At 39.5% G+C, this 22958-nt stretch overlaps 1 protein-coding gene across 2 annotated transcripts in view; it reads left to right on the plus strand.

The window, feature by feature from the left end:
• The first annotated feature begins 8693 nt into the window (after positions 1–8693).
• Positions 8694–22958, plus strand: part of PLGRKT (plasminogen receptor with a C-terminal lysine) — a 39792-nt gene continuing 25527 nt past the window's right edge. Inside the window, exons 1-2 of one of the 2 annotated variants that reach the window (XM_069090778.1) lie at positions 8694–8852; positions 13902–13988. In XM_069090778.1, the coding sequence (XP_068946879.1) occupies positions 13908–13988 (81 nt within the window). In that variant the 5' untranslated portion in view covers positions 8694–8852; positions 13902–13907. Of the gene's footprint in view, positions 8853–13312; positions 13374–13901; positions 13989–22958 lie in introns of those variants that run through there. The other variant, XM_069090779.1, reaches the window with a different exon arrangement.

A 22958-nucleotide genomic window follows, 5' to 3' on the forward strand; every position in this document is an offset into this window, starting at 1 on the left:
TAGATATCTTTGATTTCTTCAACTGAAAACTGCCTGTTCATATGCTTTGACCATTTATCAACTGGAGAATGACTTGTATTCTCATAAATTTAACTCAGTTCTTTACATATTTGAGAAATGAGGCCTTTATCAGGTATACTTACTATAAAGAGTGTTTCCCAGCTTTCTGTTTTCCTTCTAAGCTTGGTTGCATTGGTTTTGTTTATGTAAAAGCTTTTCAACTTAATGTGATTGTAATGGGAATGTAAATTTTTGAGTTCTTCCCTGCCCCTAGGCTAAAGTGCACCTGGAGCCTGGGGTGGGAGGCTTGTTTTTCAGGAGATACTTTTTGATTGGGCAGTGGGTCAATAAGGTTGTTACATTCTCTGAGCCAGGAGAAGGCTATATAAGCCCTTATGTGTAGCTTTGTTTTGGGGCTCACTTTGAGAAGTGTTCTGTGATTTGATCAGATGAGACTCTGGGAAGCTGTTGTTGAGAGCCCCCTGGCTTTGAAAAACCCAGATGTTGATTTGGTATGGATGTAATGGATGGACAGTTTGGAAGTCTGTCTACTTGATCTGTTTCTCTGTCTGATGATTCTGTCTGTATACTCTGAAGTTCGGGGTGCTGACCTTTTTCCCCTGAACTAGGTAAATGATAAATATTTGACTGATTAAAGTAAGCTTATTAACCCATTTTGAGTTGCTTTCCTTTAACAAAACAGATCCAAGAACCTGTGTTGGCAGCCACCCTGGGGATGCTGGGGTGCTTGCTGCTACAGTGATCAAAATTATTTATTCTACATCTCTTAATGCTCTCTATCTCTTGTTTAGTCAATTCTTCCCCTTCCCATAGATCTGATAGGTAGGATATTCCTTGTTCTTCTAATTTGATTGCTTCATTGTTTATGGCACCTTTTAGCAAGATGCAGTTTCTTTCCTTATCTCTTTTAATTAGGTCTATTTTGGTTTTTACTTTGTCTAAGATTAGGATTGCTACCCCTGCTTTTTTTACTTCAACTGAAGCATAATAGATTCTGCTCCAGTCCCTTACCTTTATTCTGTGTATGTCTCTCTGCTTCAAGTGCATTTCTTGTAGGACATATTGTAGGATTTGTTTATCTACTCTTATATCCACTTCTGTTTTATGGAAGAGTTCATCCCATTAACACTCACAGTTATGATTACTACCTGTGTATTTCCCTCCATCCTACTCTTCCTTCTGTTTGTCCTCTCTCTCCTTTCACCCTTTGCCATCTCACCAGTGTTTTGCTTCTGTCTACCATTTACCCTGATCTGCTCTCCCTGTCAGTTCCCACTCTCAACCCCCTTTACATAATCTCATCCCTTCCTACTTCCTTGTTGGGTAAGATAGATTTCTATATTCAACTACAATGTATGTTATGCTCTCTTTGAGCCAATACTAATGAGAGCAAGGTTCGAGCAATGCCCATTGTTCATCCTCCCATCTTCCTCTCCCCTGTAAAAGGTCTTTCTTGCCTCTTCATGTGAGATAATTTACCCCATTCTACTTCTCCCTTCCTCATGTACCCTTTGTACTCTTTCTCATCCTTTAATTTTTTTATGTCATTCTCTCAAATTCACCTTATACCCATATCATGTGTGTGTATTCATTCTTTCTGTATGGTTAGTGATACAGTTTTTTGTCTTTTGGAAGGCAGTTGGGGTTAAGTAACCTGCCCAAGGTTACATAGGTGTGTGTGTTAAGTGTCTGAGCCCGGATCCAAACTCAGGTCCTCCTGACTCCAGGCCAGCACTCTACTCACTGCACCACCTAGCTGCCCCTGTGATATGTTTTTTTAAGAGTTACAAGTATCATCTTGCCTTGTAGGGATGTAAACAGTTTAGCTCTAATGAATTCCCTATGTTTTCTTTTTCCCTTTTACCTGTTCATATTTCTCTTGGGTCTTCATATTGGAGGTCAGATTTTTTATTTAGTTCTGGCCTTCTCCTTATGAAGACTTAAAATCTTTCTATTTCATTGAATGACCATTTTTTTTCACTCCATGTATTATACTTAATTTTGCTAGGTAAATTATTCTTGGTTGTAATTCTAGATCATTCACCCTATGGAATATCCATGACCTACGATCCTTTAATGTTGCAGGTGCCAGGTCCTGTGTGATCCTGATTGTGACTACCTGATATTTGAATTGTTTCTTTTTGGTCACCTGTAGTATTTTTTTCCTTGACAAGATAGTTCTGAAATTTGGTTATAATGTTGCTTGGGGTTTTTATTTTGAGAACTTTTTCCTGAAGTGATTCGTCAATTCTTTCAATACCTATTTTGCCCTCTGGTTCTAGGACATCAAGGGAGTTTTCCTTGATAAATTCTTGAAAGATGCTGTCCAGGTCCTCCTTTTGATTATGGCTTTCAGGTTGTCCAATGATTCTGATATTATCTCTCCTGTATCTATTTTCCAGGTCAGTTGTTTTTCCCATGAGGTATTTTACATTTTTCTTCCATTTTTCCATTCTTTTGGATTTGTTTGATTGATTCACAATGTCTCATAGAGCCATTAGCTTCCACTTGCTCAATTCTAACTTTTAAGGTGTAGTTTTTCTCAATTAGCTTTTGTACTTTATTTCCATGTGGCCAATTGTACTCTTTAAGGGGTTGTTTTCTTCTTGGATTTTTGCATCTCCCTTTCCATATGGCCAATTTAATTTTTTAACCAGATTTCCAGACTTTTCATAATTCTCTCATTATCACTCTCATTTCTTTTCCCAATTTTTCTTCTAAATCCCTTATATGATTTTTAAGCTCCTTTTTGAGCTCTTCCATGAGATCTTTCTGGGCTTGAGATGACTTCCCATTTTTCTTTAAGGTTTTGACCATGACTGTTTTGATATTATTGTCCTCTTCTGAGTTTTTATCTTGGTCTTCCCTGTGACCACAATAACTTTCTATGGTCAGACTCTTTTTTTGTTGTTGTTTTCTACTCATTTTTTTTTTTTGGCCTTTATTTTAAATTTGAGCTCTGCTCCCAAGGTGTCAGGGACACTTTTCTGGTTTTTTGTGCTAGTGGTTGCAGGCCTTGGCTATTTACCTGGTGCTACACTGATGTTGTCATAAGGCCCATGGGTGACCCTTGTGTCTGATGCTGTGTTGAGAGGGTGGGGCAGGGGTTGACTGGTGCTGCTGGAGGCTAGCTAGAGGGGTCTGGCAGCTTACCTGGTGCTGAGGTGGGGTCCTAGTGGTGGTGTCTGGCATGTGCTGAGATCCAGTGGGGTGTTTCTGTTTCCCCCAGCTATCCTGAAGAATGTGGTGGTCGGCCTCTGGAGAATACCAGTTTACCTGAGGTTATGCTGAAGAGGTAGGGCTGGTACTGGCTGGTGTCTGCCTATTTGCTTTGGCACCCAAAGGACTGGCATTTACCTGCTTGTCCAGGGCTATGCTGAAGCACATGGAGATCTGGTCTCCGGGGCTGCCTGAAGTTATGCTGAAGTATGTTGGGATGGTACTGACTGGCAGCTATTTGTTCACTTAAGAACCTGTTTGCCCAGGGCAGTACTGAAGCATGTGGTGGTTCTTGGAGGTGGAGTCTGCTGGTTCTCTCGGCTATGCTGAGGCACACAGCAGTCCTGGTGTTGGCAACTGCTTGTTCCACCACACTGGGGCTCAGGATCTCCAGCTGGTTTGCTGAGGTGGGGCTTGCTGCTGCCTTGCTAAGACACTAACCATCCTAGGCTGGGCTCCTCTTTCACCTGAGTGACACAGACCTTTCTTGCTCATCTTCCAATTTTCTTGGGCTAACAGATGATTTCACCATGTCTTTTTGCCGGTTCTACTCTTCCAGGATTTGTTTTGGGGCTCCATTTTATGGTTGTTTGGAAGTGAGCATGGGAGAGTTGCAGCAGTTATCTGCATACTCGGCCATCTTGGCTCCTGCAAACAATCTGCTTTTTCTTTCACGCTTTAATTGTAGATGTTTCCAAGTTATTGTCTTCTGAGTTTGTATCTTGAGTTTCTCTGTCCCCAAAGAAACATTTTATGGTCAGGTTTTTTTTTTTTGTTATTATTGTTTGCTCATTTTTCCAATCTGTTTCTTGACTTTAGAGTTTATGTTAGAGTTGTTTCCCCTTGGCTAGTCTGAATTTTTATGGCTAGGTTTGGGGGCCTGTAGGTTTTTAGTGCTTCCAAGGTGGTATGATTCAGGGAGAGTTCTGGTCACTATTGCTCTACTCTGCTTTCTGGTCCTTACCCAAGTAGGGCCTCTGCTCCCTCAAGACTACAGACTGTAATCACTCCTCTCTGCTTTGGAACCATGACCTAGAACTGTGTAATGGGTGAAGGAACTGCTAAATGGTACCTGATCCTGTACCCAGCGCTAATACAGGAGTTCACTGTACTATTTTTCTGACCAGGTGTTTAGTCCTCTTACATCCTTAGGTAGTGAGAGTTCTTGGTGAAGCTACTGCCACTGCTGCTGCTGCCACCTCTAGGCCCCATAACTATGATGCTCCTGGCCAGGTCCCACCCCTGTGTCCACAGGCAGACCTTGATTTCAGTCCTCTGAAAGCTGCAAAAATTAGATGCTGTAACTTTAAAAAACCACAAACTTATCTGACTCAGAATTTTGAGGCAATTTTAAAAAGTTGTTTAGAGTAGTACTTCTTAATCTGTAGGTTTCAATGAAAAATTTGGCAACAATAAACGGTTTCTGAATGTGCAGCAACCAAAAACTAATTAAAAATCAAATGTGTAATGAATCTGAGGTATTTTGGGTAGCACTTGCCGGTGTTGCATCATACTGCTTCACTGCAGCCTTGGTTTGAGAAACAAAGCATGCACACTTTGCACTGTGTATGCCCTCGGGTCACAAAATGCCAACAAATGCTGCCTAAATGTGAAAAGGGGTCAGGAGTGAAAAAAATTTAAGAAGCCCTGATTTAGAGGGTTGGATTGGGAGAAGTTAGCAGAAATGCTCAATTCCTTCCTACATCTTGACTCTGCCCTACTCATTATTTTTTATAGCCATATGGAATTTTCTCTTTGAGAGACCTTGAAAATTCATCCCTCCATGCTTTATTCTGTATTTGTTTTAGTATTTAAGTTTATAATATGTTTCTTTTTACTTTCTTATTGTGTATTTAAGTTTAAAATAAATTTTAAAAATTCATCCCATTCACATTGTAATTTATAATTATTTGTTGTGTTATTTCTCTCCATCTTATTTTTCCTCACTCTCCTCTTGCCCTATTTACCCTATTCCTCTTCACTTGTCTAATTCACTTCAACCCACCACCTCCACCTTCTTAATCTACCCATCCCTCTAAGACTCTCTCCTTTATCCTCTCCCCCCACCCTCCACATTAATTTACCTATCTTTCTAAGAGTTTCTCCTTCATCCCCTCCCCCTCCTAATTCTTAATCTACACAGGCTTTTAAAAGTCCCTCCGTTTTCCTATCCTCTCACTTTATTTCTTTCCAAATTTAGAAGACTTTTATTCTCTTCCAGATGTATATGTTGTTCCCTCTTTAACCCATTTCTGATAAAAGTTAGGTTCCAGCAATATCAGGCCCTCCCTCACCTTGCTTCTTCCTTATCAATTCTTCCTTTTATGCTTCATTTGTATGAAATAATTACTCCTTTTTTATCTCCCTGACCAGTTCTTTTTAGAACCACCTCAGCCCAAAGCTTTTCTTTCAAAGCTCAGCCCAAGCTTTTCTTTCAAACTATCCAAATAATGATGACAGTCATAAAAGTACTCATAACATTTTCACATATAGGAGGTAAACAGTTTGACCTTATTGATTCCCTTATGATTGGTCTTTAATGTTTACCTTATATTTCTCCTGAATCTTATATGTTGAATTTTCCATTAAGTTCTGCCATTTTTCTCATAAATACCTGAGTCTTTCAGTTTGTTAAATATTTCTTTTTCTCATTCAGGATTATACTTCACTTTGCTGGGTAAGTCACCCTTAGTCTTAACCCCATCTCTTCTAAAAAATATGGTTTTCTAAGACTTATGGTCCTTAATGTAGAAGCTGCTAAATCTTGTATAATTCAGACTGTAGATCCATGATATTTAAATTATCTTTTTCTTGTTGCTTGCAATATTTTCTTCTTAACCTAGAAGCTTTGAAACTTGGATGATATTCCTGTGCTTTTTCCTCCTGGGATCTCTTTCAAGTGCTGATTGGTGGATTTTTTTTTTTCTATTTCTGCTTTACCTTCTTGTTCTGGAAGTTCAGGGTGATTTTTCTTAACAATTTATTATAATATTATATTAAGATTCTTTTTTTCTTGTAGTCCAACAATCCTTATATTGTCTATCCTTAACCTGTTCTCCAGATGAGTTGTTTTTCTGATTAAATGTTTCACATTCTCTTCTTTTTTTTTTCTCTTTTGATTTTGTTTTATTTTTTCTTGGTGCCATTAGCTTTCCCTTGCCCAATCCTAGTTTTCTAGGAATTATTTTCTGAAGTTTTTGTTTCCGTATTTCCAGTTGATTGACTTTTACAACCCTTCACAATCTGTCTCCAACCTAATTTTTAGCTTCATTGTACAATACTTCTCCTTTTGCATTCTATGATCCAGCCAAACTGGCCTTCTTTTTGATACTTACATAGGACACTACATTTCTTATCTCCCTGACTTTATACTGGCTGTCCTTCAACCCCCCAAGCTCTAACCCCCAAACCTCCCTTACTTAGAACACACTCCCTCCCTCTGCCTCATAATGTCCTTTTTTTCCTTCAAATGCTAGTGATTCCTTCAAAAGATAGCTTACAAATCACCCACCTTTAATATTAAGCTTTCCTGGTCTTCCCCAACTGCTAGCACACTCCCACCTTAACTACCTGTATTTATTCTCTTAATGTTTATTCTGTATATACTTATTAATAAATAATGGGTGTATGGATTCTTTAAGGAGCACTAGCCCATCCTGTATGAGGGCTTGCCAAGCCCTTTTCAGGACTGCCTGTACACTTTTGGTATTCACCTGACACTCAATTTCACCTGAGGTTCCAAGAAGCTATAGCAAACACAGTGGCCACACCCCATCTCAGCAAGACTGTCTTAGCAGACCACCTCAGATGGGCTAAACCAGGTTAAGGGTAATCTACAGGCCTCAAACCCTTCTGTGAGTTAGGGGGACATCTATTTCAAGCATATGTAGACTTTCCCAGGTGGAATGGGTGGATGAGAACGATTTGTTCCAAGGGCCATAAAGGTGACTGAAGCAGCAGGCACTGTGGAGTGCTTAGAGCTTAGTCAGGCATCAAAGACACCAACACCATTCACTGCATTCTGGATCATTGCCAGTTGTCTTGACTTTTGTCTTGCCGCTGAACTTTGACAACCCTAGAGAGAGAGTGAGGCTGATGACTTTGTATAATTCTGCCTTGTTAAATGCAATTCACAGGAGTCAAGATGTCATCCCAGGATGTTATTGGTCCTATTTGAAAATGAAGGACAAACAATAAACCTATACTTGTATATGCTTATACTTCTGTATGTACCTGTTGTCTTCCCTTTAAAATGTAAGCTCCTTGAGAAGAGGGATTGTTTCAGTCTTTATATTTGTAGTCCCAGGGCTTAGCATGTAAATCTTATATCAAGGACTGTTGAGTTAAATTTTTAAAAGTACTTTAATGACAGTATGTTAGTGTTGAATAGTAGCAGCACGGTATAGGGGAGAGTCCTTGACTTGGAATAATAATAAAGAGTAATAATAAGGAAGATAATTTGAGGACTCCTGAAGACCACTGCTCTAGTTACTGGGCAATGAGATTTGGAGCAGAATCCAACTGAAGGCCCTGATTGGATCAAATTTTGGATTTCTCTGTGAGATTTTTATAGAGTGGAAGGACAGTAGATCTATTGTCAGGTGAGCTAGGTTTGCTTTCCAGGTGGAACAACCTGCAACCTTTGAACAAATCTAGAATAGATCATATGATATGATTTTCCAGTTTCTTCATCTGTGATGTGATATAAGTAAATAGACTTGGAGCCAAATGATCTAGGTTTGAATCTTGACTCAGCTAGATGGAACCTGTGTTACCTCCAGCTAGGTAGGACAGTGAATACAGTACCCGGCTTAAAGTCAGCAAAACCTGAGTTCCCATCCCACTTCAGACCCATACTAGCTGTGTGACCCTTAACCTCTCTCTGCCTCAGCCTCCTCAACTGTAAAATCCGGAGAGTATTAATACCCATCTTACAGGGTGTCAGATGAGGAATTTGTAAAATATTTAGCACAGTGTCGGGCATACAGGAGGCACTTAATACTTATTACTGCACTCCTCCCTCTAAGTCTATCTGTCTCTGCCTCTCCCCCCCCCTTTTCTTTCATGTCTTTGTCCTAGATCAGGACTTCTTAAACTTTTCTGTGCCATGGACCCTTTTTGGCAGTGTGGCTAAACCTACCGATCCCTTCTCAAAGTAAAAATTTCAAAAGAAAAAATAAAAGACATAGGACTACAAAGGAAACCAAAAGTTAGTGAAAACAGAAATGTAATTTTTGCCCAAGACTCTGGCCCCGTCTTTCCGGAGCTTTAGGTGCTCGGGTGCCAGTCAGCTCCCCTCCCCCCACCTCCCCCCAGGTGTGCTCAGGTAGAGGTGGCAGTAAAAGCTGCCAGGGGAATAAGGGCTTGTGGCAGCAGGGCTGACAGTCTACAGCACGAGAACTGGGTCCAAGAGGGTGCTGTTCCTTTAAGGAAGCCCAGGCTGAGCGCTGATTGGCCGTGGGCTCACAGAATGTCTTAGCCACCCACTGGACCCTGCCCAGGTGGGGCCCGCCCGACTCAAGGCAGCTTCAGAAACTCGTCCGTATCCCCGCCAGCACCCTAGCCACCTACCTGGAACAAGGACAGCAGCGCCTGGGAGCCTCCCGTCCTTGGTAAGCAAGCCCTGAAGCTTTGGGATGGCTCAGGGAGAGGGCGGGGGTGGGGAGAAGCGAGCAGGTCTAGTAGCTCCCCGGGCGGGGACTGCTGGGAGCGCTCCCCCCAGCATCACAAGGGTCCAGTGTCGGGCCACGTGGTCTTGCGGGCGGGTGGGTGTCTGGGAGCTAGAGAGCCGGCCGGAGGGGGGGGGGGGGGGGGGGGGGGGGGTGCGGTGCGCATGCTCGTGCATGTCCAGCTGAACCTGGCCAATCCTGCGAGAGGCTGGCTAGGCTAAGTAGTGGCGTGGCTGTGAGATTAGAGAGCTGGTTAAGTCACTGGGCGACCCTGAAGAAGTCCTTTAACCTCCGCAGCGCCCATTCCTCATTACGCAAATGGAGGGAGCGCAAGGGCACTGGGCTAGGTGACCTTTAAAGTCCCTGTCAACTCAAATCCATAATCGTATGTAGATTACGTGGTACTTTGGGTTAATTTTGTTTCAGTATGACCTTAACTACCCTTTGAGACAAGGTGGGCAGTTAGACCACTTTTGGCCCTGAATGTTCAGATCATATTCAAGGTTATGTGGCAGAACAGGGACTCTTTTAACTCGTCTTCTGACTAATGCTTTCTCCTATATAGGAAAAAACCCAAACACCGTAGTTAACATTTATAAAGCCACTTTATGGTTTTATAAAGCACTTTACATGTATGATATCTCCTGTTTTATCTTCTTAACCTCATAAAGTACGTCGCTGTTTTATCTGTGAGCAAACAGGAAGGGGAGTCACTTAAGTTCACAGAAATAGAAAGTGCTTTAGTTGGGATTCAAACCTAGATCTTCTAACCCCAAATCCTGTTATTTCAGCTATTTCATGCTGTTTTTTTCAACAGAATAATAGTAGCTCTCATTTATATAATTTTACACCTTTCAGAAATACCATTTAAGTAAAAGCTGTTTGATGAATGAATGGTTTCCTGAAGTTAAATGGACTGGGGTTAGCTGGAGAAAGCTTCCTGGGAAGCACTAATTGGAGGAAAAAAGGAGAAGACACCCAAGGCTTTTGACTCCAAATGCAGTGCTGCCACCCATGCTACTGTTCTGTTGTCTTTCTTTCTTTCTTTTTTAAATTTTTGGAGGGCAAAGACAGGGCAATTAGGGTTAAGTGACTTGCCCAAGGTCACACAGTTGTATTAAGTGTCTGAGGCCAAGTTTGAACTCAGGTTCTCCTGACTCTAGGGCTGGTGCTCTATCCACTGCACCACCTATTGGCCCCTGTTGACAGCACAAACAAATCTTGAGCATTCTCCTCATGTTGGATCAAGACAAAATGGCTATGAATCTTATTGCTCATAGGCAATTTACTGGAATTGTCCTGTAGGGATTGGCAGTAGGTCTTAGGGCTGTTAACTCTGTCTAGCAGAAGGTAGGTAGGAATACCTGCCTTGGGCCATAATAGAACCCAATTCTTACACCTTCAAAATTGACTTTAGGGTACTCAGGGCTGTCCTACCTACATCCAATGGGAGAAGGGAATGGAACATGCATTTATAAAATTGCTTATGTGCCACACACTGAACGAAGTACTTTATAAATGTTATAACTTATGACCCTCAGGGAAGTATATGCTATTCTTATCCTCATTTTAGAACTGGGGAAACAAGCAAACAGAGGTAAAGTGACTTGCTAAGTCACACAGCTATTAAGTGTCTAAAGCCTGTTTCTAGGCCCATTGCTCTATCCCTTGCTCTACCTAGCTATGGGGAATCCGTGGATTACAGTGTAGATATGTCTTCCTTCTACCAACTCACTCTGTAGGCATACAATCAGTGATACATGCTGTTACTTTTCCCTTTTATTCCTGGATTCAGTAATAGCCAGTCAGGACTGAAATGCCCTATTCAAGGGTACAGAATCCTCCAGGTAGCCCACACTCTTACTCTCAAAACTGATCATTAAATATCAACACTGAAAGGGAAGATTTACAGGTCAAGATTATCCTGCTTACATGGAATGAGGCTGTTCTAACTCACACATTAAACAGTAGAGGTGGCTTTAACATTCCATTTTCAGAGGCATATTCTGCCTATATTTACTCTAAATAATCATGGCCAGTCTCACTTGTAGGTAAGCAGGGGCACCTAGATACATACAGTTCCCACTGTCTACAGCCCTTTTCACCCCCTCAGGAAGTCAGCTTGTAACACTTGCTCAAACTTTAGGTAGGGAAGCACTATTTCCATCATAGGACAACCATAACAGTCTACCTCACCCATCAGGCCTTTCATAACTAATTCTTTCCTAACATTTATTCCTTCAGAAGAGAAAAGGGTAACCATTTCAGTTTTATATAATTCAGTTATTTTATCCTTAAAAAAGCAAACAACTTCATCTCCCTTGTTTTATTTTTAAAACTCACACAAGCCTAAAGACAATGAACAATTAAAAAAATTTTTTTTTGTACTTTTAAAGTCACTAGAGACAACCAATAACAAAAAACGGCAGAGTGGGTTAGTTTAGTTCCCCGCTCCTCCCCCAAGTATTTTACTCCTTGGAGAAGCCAGGTGGCATGATAGATAAAGCATTGGGACTGCAATTAAGAGGACTGATCTTACCGAATTCAAATGTGGCTCCTAGTTGTGTGACCCTGGGCAAGTCACTTAACCCTGTTTGCCACAATTTCCTCATCTGTAAAATGACAAGGAAATGACAAAACACTCCAGTATCTTTCCCAAGAAAACCCCAGATGGGGTCAAGAAGAATAGGGCCCGACTGAAAAACAACTGAAAATTTACTCCTTGGTTATATCTGTGGTTATGTTTTCACATTAACGGCAAAGGTATATGAAACCTTTGGAAGCATGATTCCCATGAAGTAGGGTGTGAGCCTCATAACCTCTCTCCACTTATTACACATCATTCCCATCTCTTCTTTAACTTGCTGGTTCTATATAGTATAAAGAATTGAAGGATGTTAGATCTGGAAGGAACCTTAGATTATCTGATCTAAACCCTTGGTATTACAGATGAGGAAACTGAGGCCTAGAGTGATTAAGGTATGTGCCCATGGCCATGCAGATAGTTAGTGGCAGAGCTAGAACTCAAATCTTTTGACACCACCCAAGGCCTGTGGGTAAGACAATAAAACAAGCATATGATAATGCCTAGGAAAATTAAGAAAAAAATCTTGGGGTGGCCAGGTGGTGCAGTAAGAGCGCTGGCCCCGGCGTCAGGAGACCTGGGATCGGTTCCGGCCTCAGGTACTTGGCACCCACACAAAATAACTGGCTGTGTAACCTTGAGCAAGTTACTTAACCCCAATTGCTTAAAAAAAAAAAGAAAAAATCTCTTTTAAGCTTTTCTATTTTTTTCCTCTTTGGATAATCTCTTTGAAGACATCACTTAGGAAAATCTCTGCTATTCCAGGACTCAGTACAATCAACACAATATCATCCACAAACAGAATAATTCAGCCTACCTTACCATCTCTCTTCCCTTTGGAGTGCTTGTTGGAAATATTCTTCTAAAATGACAGATGTCTTTGGCAAGCATTCATCTCCTTGGCTTATGCATCATTTGATACTAATAATCATAGGGTAATTGAGCAAAAATTATCCTATTTGTTCCATTATTCAAGGAACTAGTTTTTTGTTATGTATATGAGACCCTTTACTGGGTCTTTAAGGTATGTTTTGCTCTTTGGAATCTCATGCTTTAAAAAAAATCAATAAACAAGGACATAGGGATTTTATATTCTTTATACCTTTTGAGTAATTTTGTGATTTTAATGTGTTGATCTTTAGCAGAATATCATTTTGAAAAGACTTCAAGTTCCCTTTTCAATCCTTCCACACAGTATATTTGTAGATTATGTAGAACTAGTGAAAGTAGGCATCTGAGTTCATAGTTATTTATTCAGATCTTAAGTCTCCTTGAGCAATATTATGGTGAATGTAGAATGTCTTATTGTTCAGATTATGGTTTACATTTGAACACACTGCCCATTAGTTTGAAGAAACACTACAGATAGACGATGAACTAAGCCCAAAATTGAACATGATGTAGAGAATGTGCCGAGTTGCTTATGGGAGTAATGCTTTCAATGATCCCAAACCTCCCCCTGCAAGAAAAACAAAGCAAAACAACCAATCTTTGTAATATTTAATATCATACAGTGATGCTGTTTGACTGAGAATCATGTAATACCATAGTGTCCAAAGAGATACAGTTGCAAGTTACCCAAAAGGCAATGGGGAGACATATGGTAGGCATGAGCAGACTGCAATATATTAATGAAGAATTTCCCAGGAGAATCCCTCCCCCCCAAGATAAAAGTGTCATAGGAGAGATGCATGACCTGAAAATGTGAAACATGAATGGAGAACAAGGAATAATAAATGGGTGGGCTTTAATGCTCCCTTGGAATCCACATAATGTTCATAGATTTAGAGGAAGGTCCCCTACCCAGGATACTGAGCAGTTCTCCTGTGGAAAATTTTTAGAAGACCTGAACAACAATTGTACAAGATGAAAATAAAAAGGTAAGGATGAATTGAATCTGTACCATTGGAAGAAGTATCCAAATCAGTGAGATCATAGATCCATCAGTTATTTTGCTAAGGATTCTCTTCCCCTTCTCCCCTCCCCCTTACCTTTAGATTATTTCAGATCTGAGCTAGGGCATAGGGAGAGAGGAAAAGGAACCTTGTTAAGTACTTACTATGTGTCAGCCACTAGGCTAAGTGCTTTTTAGAAATATTACTTCATTTATTCCTCACCACAAATTCTGTGGTAGGTGCACCATTTTTACAGTTAAGGAAAGTGAAACAGTTTAAATGATACATCTAGAGTCACATGGCTAGTAAGTATCTGAGGTTGGATTTTAACTTGGATATCCCTGACTCCAGGACCAATTATGTTGAAGGAAAGAAAACCAAAAGATTTTTTAAATTCTTCAGTTCCTTAATGTACGCGGAGGAAAAACTAGAAATCAAGTTTATGGTTAAATGCAAGAAATATATAATTCTAGAATAATTGAATACTTACTAAATATCTTTTCTGCATTTTAGATCAAAATGGGATTTCTTTTTTCAAAACATATGAGTGAAAACATGAAACAGCAACAGGAATTTATGCACATGAATGCTCAACTTCAGGTATGATTTCATCATATAAGGTTGTTCTATATTGCCATCCTCCTCCCACTGGAACCCTAGACTGCCTCCTGGCATCTTTGACCTTCATAAGGAAAACCTCATCTTCTCTTGTCTGGTATCACTTCCCAGCCATCTCTATTTCATGCCATCTAGATTTAGATGAAGATAGATATACCACACACTATATATGTATGTATGTATGCATTTATGTTCCTAAGGGAAGACACTATCTTGCTTGCTTGTACTTATACTCCCAGTATTTAGTAGTATCTGGCACATTGTATGTGTTTAATAAATTCTTGATCTATCAGCCTACCTGCCTATCAGCCTAACTTTAGTGTAGCAAGTACCAAAAATGTTTCTTGAATAAAAATAAGAATGTTGCTCTCTAGTTTTTATATCACTTTCATTTGCCAATATATATAATATTATATATATCCCTTTCCCTGAGAACCATCCCTTATAACAGTATGTACAGAGATCTGGATGCTTTAAATGAGTCATGCTCTAAAAGTCCATTGTAACTAAGAAGCATGAGTACCTATGGGTCTGATGACCAGAGAGCCAGGTAAGAGATGATTTAGCTATCTTTGTTTCTAATTTTAAATTTTATTTAGTTATCTTATTTCCTGTCAGCATGTTACAAATCTTAACATTCTTTGAGATAGTTAATGTCAGTGCTTTAAACTTAATAAGTAGATGCAAGTTATGTTTTTTTATAATTCACATTAGTTTCTAATTATGATTTTCCAGCTGTTGATATCTATCTTAATTTGTAATATCGATCCCACATAATTTCATTAATGCCATGTCCTTGAAAGAATTTTTTTTGTTTTAACTGATTAATTCACATTACACATGAAAATGCTGGATTTCCTAGTTAGAAGGCCACACAAGACAGAAAAGCCGAGTTTGGGAATAAATTGGTGACTCTTACCCAGGACCACTATTTTATAAAACAACCCCAATCATGCTTTGTCTTACTCTTACCTGGATTCTCTCTGGGATCTCCTTTTTATCTTTACCTGCCAAATTTATACCGGAGAAAACTCTATCCTGGGACCCTCTTCTTTTCACTGGTGATTTTCTCTCCATCCTTTTTGAGGTCCCCTGTATAAATTGTCTTCTTCCATCATAGTATAGTGTCCTTGAAGGGAGGGATTTCTTACTTATTTGTATCCCTATTGCTTAGTACCATACCCGGCACACAGTAGGCACTTTATCCATTTGTAACTCCAACCTTAGGCTGACTAAAGCTCATAGGGATCATAAATTTAGAGCTAGTAGAGACTTTAGAGATAATTTTGTTCAATAAACTTAATTTTTTTAGATGAGAAAACTGAGACATGAAGGTTAAAAGCTTACTTAAAGTTATAGGTAGTAAATAGTAAAGGTGGGATACAAGCCCAGTTCTTCTGATTCCAAATCCAATATTCTTTCCACCATACTGTGCATTTCCCTGTAACAGTTTAGAAAATTAAAGAAGTCAATGGGTCCCTGTAGCAGCAAACACCCAAGCGTCCCCAGGGTTGCTGCCACCACAGGTTTTTAGATCTGCTTTGATAAAGGAAAGCAACTCAAAATGGGTTAACAAGCTTACTTTAATCAGTCAAACATGTATCGTTTACCTCGTTCAGGGGAAAAAGGTCAGCACCCCAAACTTCAGAGTATACAGACAGAATTATCAAGACAGAAACAGATCAAGTAGACAGATTTCCAAACTGTCCAACCATTACATCCATACCAAACAACATCTGGGTTTCAAAGCCAGGGAACTCTGGACAACGGCTTCCCAGAGTTTCAACTGATCAAATCATAGAACACTTCTCAAAGTGAGCCCCAAAAGAAAGCTACACATCAGGGCTTATATAGCCTTCTCCTGGCTCAGAGAATGTAACAACCTTATTGACTCACTGCCCAATCAAAAAGTATCTACTGAGAAACAAGCCTCCTACCCCAGGCTCCAGGTGTACTTTAGCCTAGGGGCAGGGAAGATCTTAAAAATTTACATTTCCATTACAGTCTCCCAAACTGTTAAATCCACTGAGTTTCATGCATGCTTTTTCCTATGCTCTGCATCTCAATTCACTTTCATTACAGTGGTGTAATTTCTGTACAATGAAACTGTGAAAGTCATCTCTTCTTCAATACTAATATTGAAAGCAAGCTGTTTTTTTGTTCCATTGATATGAAAAGTTTTTGAAGAAGTATTAAAGCCAATACCTTTACATAAGCAGCTTTAATAACAGATTCTAAGTCTAAAACAAATTTTTGTTTGAAATATGCTACTGTTTCTTTAACTGCAGAGAGTATAACCATTTACATGGTTATATTCTTTTTTTCCTCTTTTATTTTTTTTTAGTTTTCAACATTCATTTCCACAAAATTTTGACTTATAAATTTTCTCCCCATCTTTCCCTTACACCTACCCCAAAATAGTGAGCCTACTGAATACCCCTTCCCCCTGTCTGCTGTCTCTTATATCCTCTCCCATGCCCCCTCTAACTTTCTAGTAGGGCAAGATGGATTTCTATACCCCAGTGCCTGTATATCTTATTTCCCAGTTGCATGTAAAAACCAATTTTTTTAAACATTTGTTTTTAAAACTTTGATTTCCAGATTCTTTCCCTTCTTCCCTCCTCCCCCCCCCCCCAACTGGGAAGATAAGCAATTCAATATAGCTTGTACATGTGTAGTTACCCAAATCATTTCCATAATTGTTGTATTGTGAAAGACTATATTTTCTTCCATCCTATCCTCCCCCGACTTATTCTATTTTCTACCTTGACTCTGTCCCTTTTCAAAAGTATGTGCTTCTAACTACCCTCTCCCCCAATCTGTCTTCCCTTCTATCATCCCCTCTCTTATTCCTTTCCCACCTACTTTACTACAGGGTAAGATACCCAATTGAGTGTGTATGTTATTCCTTCCTTAAGCCAAATTCAATGAGAGTACAATTGACCCATTCCCTTTCACCTTCCTGTTCTTCTCCTCAATTGTAATGGTTTCTCTCGCCTCTTTTATATGAAATAATTTACCCTATTCTATCTCTCCCTATCTTCTTCTCTCATCATATTCCTCTCTAACCTCTTAATTTTATTTTTTTGTATATCATCCCTTCCTATTCATAACTGATCCTGTATTCTCTATGTATACATGTACATGTATATACACACACTCACAGTATGTGTTATACACACATGCATAACCTCCTATATAAACATATATGTCTGTATACATACACACACACATATATATATATACATATATATTCTCTTCAACTATCCTCATACTGAGAAAAAGTCTCATGAGTTACAATTATCATTTTTCCATGTTGGAATATAAATAGTTCAACTTTAATAAGTTCCTTATGATTTCTTTTTCCTGTTTACCTTCTCATGCTTCTCTTGCTTCTTGTATTTGAAAGTCAAATTTTCTGTTCAGCTCTGGTTTTTTATCAAGAATGCTGTCCTCTGTTTCATTGAATGACCATATTTTCCCCTAAAGCATGATACTCAGTTATGCTGGGTAGGTGATTCTTGGTTTTAATCCTAGCTCCTTTGACCTCTGGAATATCATATTCCAAGCCCTTTGATCACTCAATGTAGAAGCTGCTAGATCTTGTGTTATCCTGATTGTGTTTCCACAATACTCAAATTATTTCTTCCTGGCTGCTTGTAATATTTTCTCCTTGACCTGGAAACTCTGGAATTTGGCTATAATATTCCTAGGAGTTTTCATTTTGGGATCTTTTTCAAGAGGTGATCAGTGAATTCTTTCAATTTCTATTTTGCCCTCTGGTTCTAAAATATCAGGGCAGTTTTCCTTGAGAATTTTTTGAAGGATGATTTCTAGGTTCTTTTTTTGATCATGGCTTTCAGGTAGTCCACTAATTCTTAAATTATCTCTCCTGGATCTATTTTCTAGGTCAGTGGTTTTTCCAATGAGATATTTACATTGCCTTCTATTTTTCATTTGTTTGGATCTGTTTAATGGTATCTTGATTTCTCATAAAGTCACTAGCTTCCACTTGCTCTAATATAATTCTGAAGGAATTATTCTCTTCAGTGAGTTTTTGAAATTCCTTTTCCATATGAGCAATTTGTCTTTTTAAGGCATTTTTCTCCTCGTTGGCTTTTTGGGCCTCTTTTGTCATTTGAGTTAGTCTATTTCTTAAGGTGTTTTTTTCTTCAGTATTTTTTGGGGTCTCCTTTAGCAGGCTGTTAACTCTCTTTTCATTATTTTCTTGAATCATTCTCATTTCTCTTCCCAATTTTTCCTCCACTTCTCTTACTTGATTTTCAGAATCCTTCTTGAGCTCCTCCATGGCTTGTAACCAGTTCATATCTTTCTTGGAAGCTTTTGATGCAGGAGTTTTGCCTTTGTTTACTTCTGGTTCCATGTTTGATCCTTTTTTTCTCCAAATAAGGATTCCATGGTCTGATTGTGCTTCCTCTGCTTGCTCATCTTGCCAGCCAACTACTTGATTTTTGAGCTCTTTGCCACAGTAGAACTCTGCTTCCAGAGTGGAGAGCTTTGTCCCATATCGCTGTGGTTTCACAGATGTCGTTAGAGGTCTGAGGAGGGTGCCCTCTCTGCAGCTACCACAAACTCTGGTACACTGGCCTTTCTCACCCTAGGACCACCACCCAAGACAGCAACCCAGATCCAAGCAGGTCCAAGCAAGAGCGATTACCCTGTGAATGGTCACTTGGTCCCCCTATGATCTGCAGGCCAGGAGCTCTGGAGGCAGCCGCCACACCTCTGCCACCTCTCGTTCCAGGGGCAAGGGCCAGACCACACTCTTCTGTTACCCAATTCCAACAGAGATCCCCACTGAGCTTTTACTTTCTCTTTGGTGTTATGGGTTGAGAAACATGGTTACATTCTATAAGTAGGAAAGGTAAAGGAAAAGGATGGAAGCAATGAATAGGAACTGGAGGAAGGGATGAGCAGTAGGCAGAGGATATAGCTATGAGACGCATATTGTTAACTCTTAGGAGCTAGGAGGCACAGTAAATTGAGCAACAGATGAGGAGTCAGGAAGACCTGAAACCAAATATAGCCTCAGACACTTACTAATTGTGTGACCCTGAACAAGTCACTTAGCCTCAGTTTGCCTCTCTGTAAAATGGGGATAATAATAACACCTATCTTCCAGGGTTGTTGTGAGGATCAAATAAGATTTGTAAAGCACTTTGCAAATTTTAAAGCACTATATAAATACTAATTACTATTGTTATTATTCCCATTGAGAATAAAAGGCGGGGCGGCCAGGTAGCACAGTGAGTAAGAACACCGGCCCCAGTGTCAGGATGACCTGGGGGATCGAATCCGGGCTCAGACACTTAGCATCCACCCAGAAACACCTAACTGTGTATCCTTGAGCAAGTTCCTTAACCCTAATTGCTTAGGGGCGGCCAGATGGCTCAGCAAGTAAGAGCACCGTCAGGATGACCTGGGGATCGAATCCGGGCTCAGATACTTAGCACCACACCCAGAAATAACTGGCCGTGTAACCTTGAGCAAGTTACTTAACCCCAATTGCTTTAAAAAAAAAAAAAAAGAATAAAAGGCTAGTTTTCCCGTCTATGACATCCCTTCTGCACCTCTTATATATAATGTCTTTCCATAAGTAGAAGCACGCAGAAACACACTAAGGGACTCCACCCATACACAGATACATACATAAACATTGATAATATGATTCTGGTGCTTGGAGTAGTATAGGAAAGGTGAGTATTTCCACTTAATGACTTCTGCCACTATTATTTTTGAAAGATCTCATAGAAATATCTCTATATAAATATATATGAACAAATAAATATACAAATAGATATATGAATAGATATATATGTGTGTACACACACACATACATTTAGAACAGGAGGTGACCTTAGAATGATCTAGTACAAACTTAATTTTGCAAATAATAAAACTTGGGCCCAGAGCAGTATTCCTGCTTGTCCAAAGCACACAATTTAGCAGAAGACCCAGAACTGGAACCCAGATCTCCTAGCTTGTTTGTTTATTTTCCTCTCCCACTTAGACTATGACTCTTATGTGCAGGATAAAAAATTTATCTTGGTCACTGAACTGGAATGGTGATTTGGATATTGTGTTGGCCTAATTTTCCCTTGATACCCTCACATTGACTGAATGGCATTGTGTAGACCAATGTCCAAAATGAAACTCACCATTTCCCCCTTTAAATCTACACCTCCTGCAAACTTTCTTATGTTTTTTTGTCAAAGGAATATATTCTACTGGTTCATAATTTTGGAGTTATCTGTGATTCTTTCCTCCTTTTAATACTTGCCACATCCAATTAGTTATCAAGTATTATTGACTCTACCTTTATTGCATATCTTCTCACCGTCTGGCCTACCACCCAGGTTCAGGCTCTCATTACCTCTCAGCTATGAATTGCTTCTCGTCTCTCCTATCTTTGATCCATCCTCCATACTGGTGCCAAAATAATCTTATTAGGACAAGGGACTAACTATTTTACTCTTCTGCTTAAAAGATCATCAGTGGTTTCCATTTGCTTCTCAAATAAAATGCAGATTCCTCAGCTGAGTGATTTTAGGGCCTCTACAATCTGGCTTTCTGCCTTTCCAGACTTATTTTCTCACTACTCACCTTCACATACAAAAACATTCTAACCCAAATAGATTGTTAATTCTTATACATACAAACTTGGCATTTCTCTCTCCTACCTCTTAGTACTCGTATTATTCAATCAGCGAGCATTTATTAAGCACCTACTATGTGCCAGTACCTTAAATATATTCCCTGCTCATCTCTACCTCTTAGAAAAGATGTGGGGAGGGCGGGGGGGGAAGAGGGGAGAGTGAAGGTACAGTTTATCATGCCCCTAAAGAGCTCAACTTAGCCTTCAGACTAAGCTGTGATGTGATGTTTGCTTAGAACAATAAGTTAAAAGGCCTACATTTAACAAAGAATGGACAGAGCCTTAACTACTAGTTAGTGAATATGCCTATAGCAAAATGAATTAGTCGGAATGAAATATGTTAGTAGCAAGGGTAGGAATTCAAGTACCCAGGACAGGAGGGGGAAAGGAGATGACTTCAAGATTAGTACAGGACTACTTGTACTTAATTTGGAATGAGGAAACATGTATTCAGATCTCTGCTCTGCAGCTTACTACATGCACAGCTTACTGCATGTATGACCTTGGGCAAGTGACATAATCTCCCTGAGCCTCAGTTTACTCATCTATAAAATGAGGAAATTGGACGAGGGTGACCCTTCAAGTTATAATCCCATGATCTGTAAGATCCCTTTCAGCTCTAAATCCTGTAACATCTTTGCTGTCCTCAGGGGTTCAAGGCAGGACCCACAAGTTGCTATCGAAAGGACACAACATGTAGCTCAGGACAAGAGGTGCCAACCTGGAGACTACACCTGAAGATTAAAGCCAGGAAGCATCTCTGGAAAGGTTTAATGGTCCCATAAATCCTGGAAGCAGTGTGAACCCAAATTTGTACCTTGGATTTTAGTATCATTGTTGATGCTAGAGGCCAATTTAGAAATTTGTACTTAGCAAAGCTCTTTCTTGTTTACTACTTTTATCAATTCGGTTACTTTTCTTTGGAGACTTCCAGTCTCACCTGGGCTGGGAATGCAATGGCCACTCATTGGCCCCAACCCAATGTAGAACAGGATAATAGCTTTAACCTGTTCTATTTTTTCCAACCAGAGCTTATTCCCCCTTCTTTAAGCATCCTGGTGACCCTCTACTCCTGAGGGCTCACCACATTGGTACCAGACTTGGTATTGACACCCAATCAGCTTTAGCCCTGCTGCATCACAGAACTCCCAAACTCAGGAGATCCACCACTCCATTGTTTGTCTTTCCTAAAAGTTCAAATATTAAAAATAGACTTGCATGAAATAATGAAGTGCAAAATGAGCAGAACCAAGGTAATGTTGTATACAGTAACAACAATATTGTTTTAAGAACAACTTTGAGTGACTAAGTCATTTTGATTATCATAAATACCCAGATTAACTACAAAGGACATATGAAGGAAGACACTATTTGCATCCAGAGAAATAACTGATGAATGGAAGTATGTAGAGAATGGTTTGACATCTATGTATCTTTTCGTGTCTAATGGTAGCCATCTCTAGTTTGGGTAGAGGGGGAGAGGAAAGAAAGAAAAGGAAAAAAGTTACATGATAACTTTATTAGATATTTAAATGAAATAGCACGTTGTACATAAATGGATTTGCAGTTTCATGTACAATCATCTTTTCTGTCCTATGTTATGGAAATACTTTTTATCTTAAGTTCAGAATAAAATAAAAATTTAAAAATATTGATCTTTTTTGCTTTTGTCTGGGGAGATAGATGTTTCCTACTTTCATTATTATAGATGTGGAAGCAGTACTCCTGGGTTTCATTTGTGGTGGTGATGGCAGTGAGATTCTAGGAGCTATTACAGACAGTGTGTGGGAACAAAGGAGGAAAGGAGTTAGGATATAGCCATTCCTACACCATTTTACTTTCTGGGGCATTCTCTCACAGGGCCCACAAACCTAGACTGGCTAAATTACTTTATTTGTCTTCTCTTGTTATAACCTGGCATGTGATTCTGTAGATAACCAAATCATGCTTCTTTGTTCCTTTCATTATTTCCTATTCAAATCTGCATTTCATGCAACTCCCCACTTTTAATATCACAGCAGCTTTCTAGGTGGAAAATCCTTTAACATTCCTAAATTTATAAAATTACTAAATGTATGAGGTTTTTCCTGTTTGTCAAGAGAATCTCAGAAAATTAACAATTGAAAAAGAATAGAAATTTCACTTGGGCTGTTGGGATGTCAATTTTTTTTTTAGTCCATGATTTGATAATACTCTCCCTCTCTACCCTAAGTAGCAAAGCAGCCAAAATATTTTTTTTAAAAAACATGTAAAAATGTAGCATGCCCCAGTTGTTA

Source organism: Petaurus breviceps, unplaced genomic scaffold, assembly GCF_028583685.1.
Source record: "Petaurus breviceps papuanus isolate PSGF00001 unplaced genomic scaffold, PetGlider_PUasm1.0 187, whole genome shotgun sequence".
Taxonomy (NCBI): domain Eukaryota; kingdom Metazoa; phylum Chordata; class Mammalia; order Diprotodontia; family Petauridae; genus Petaurus; species Petaurus breviceps.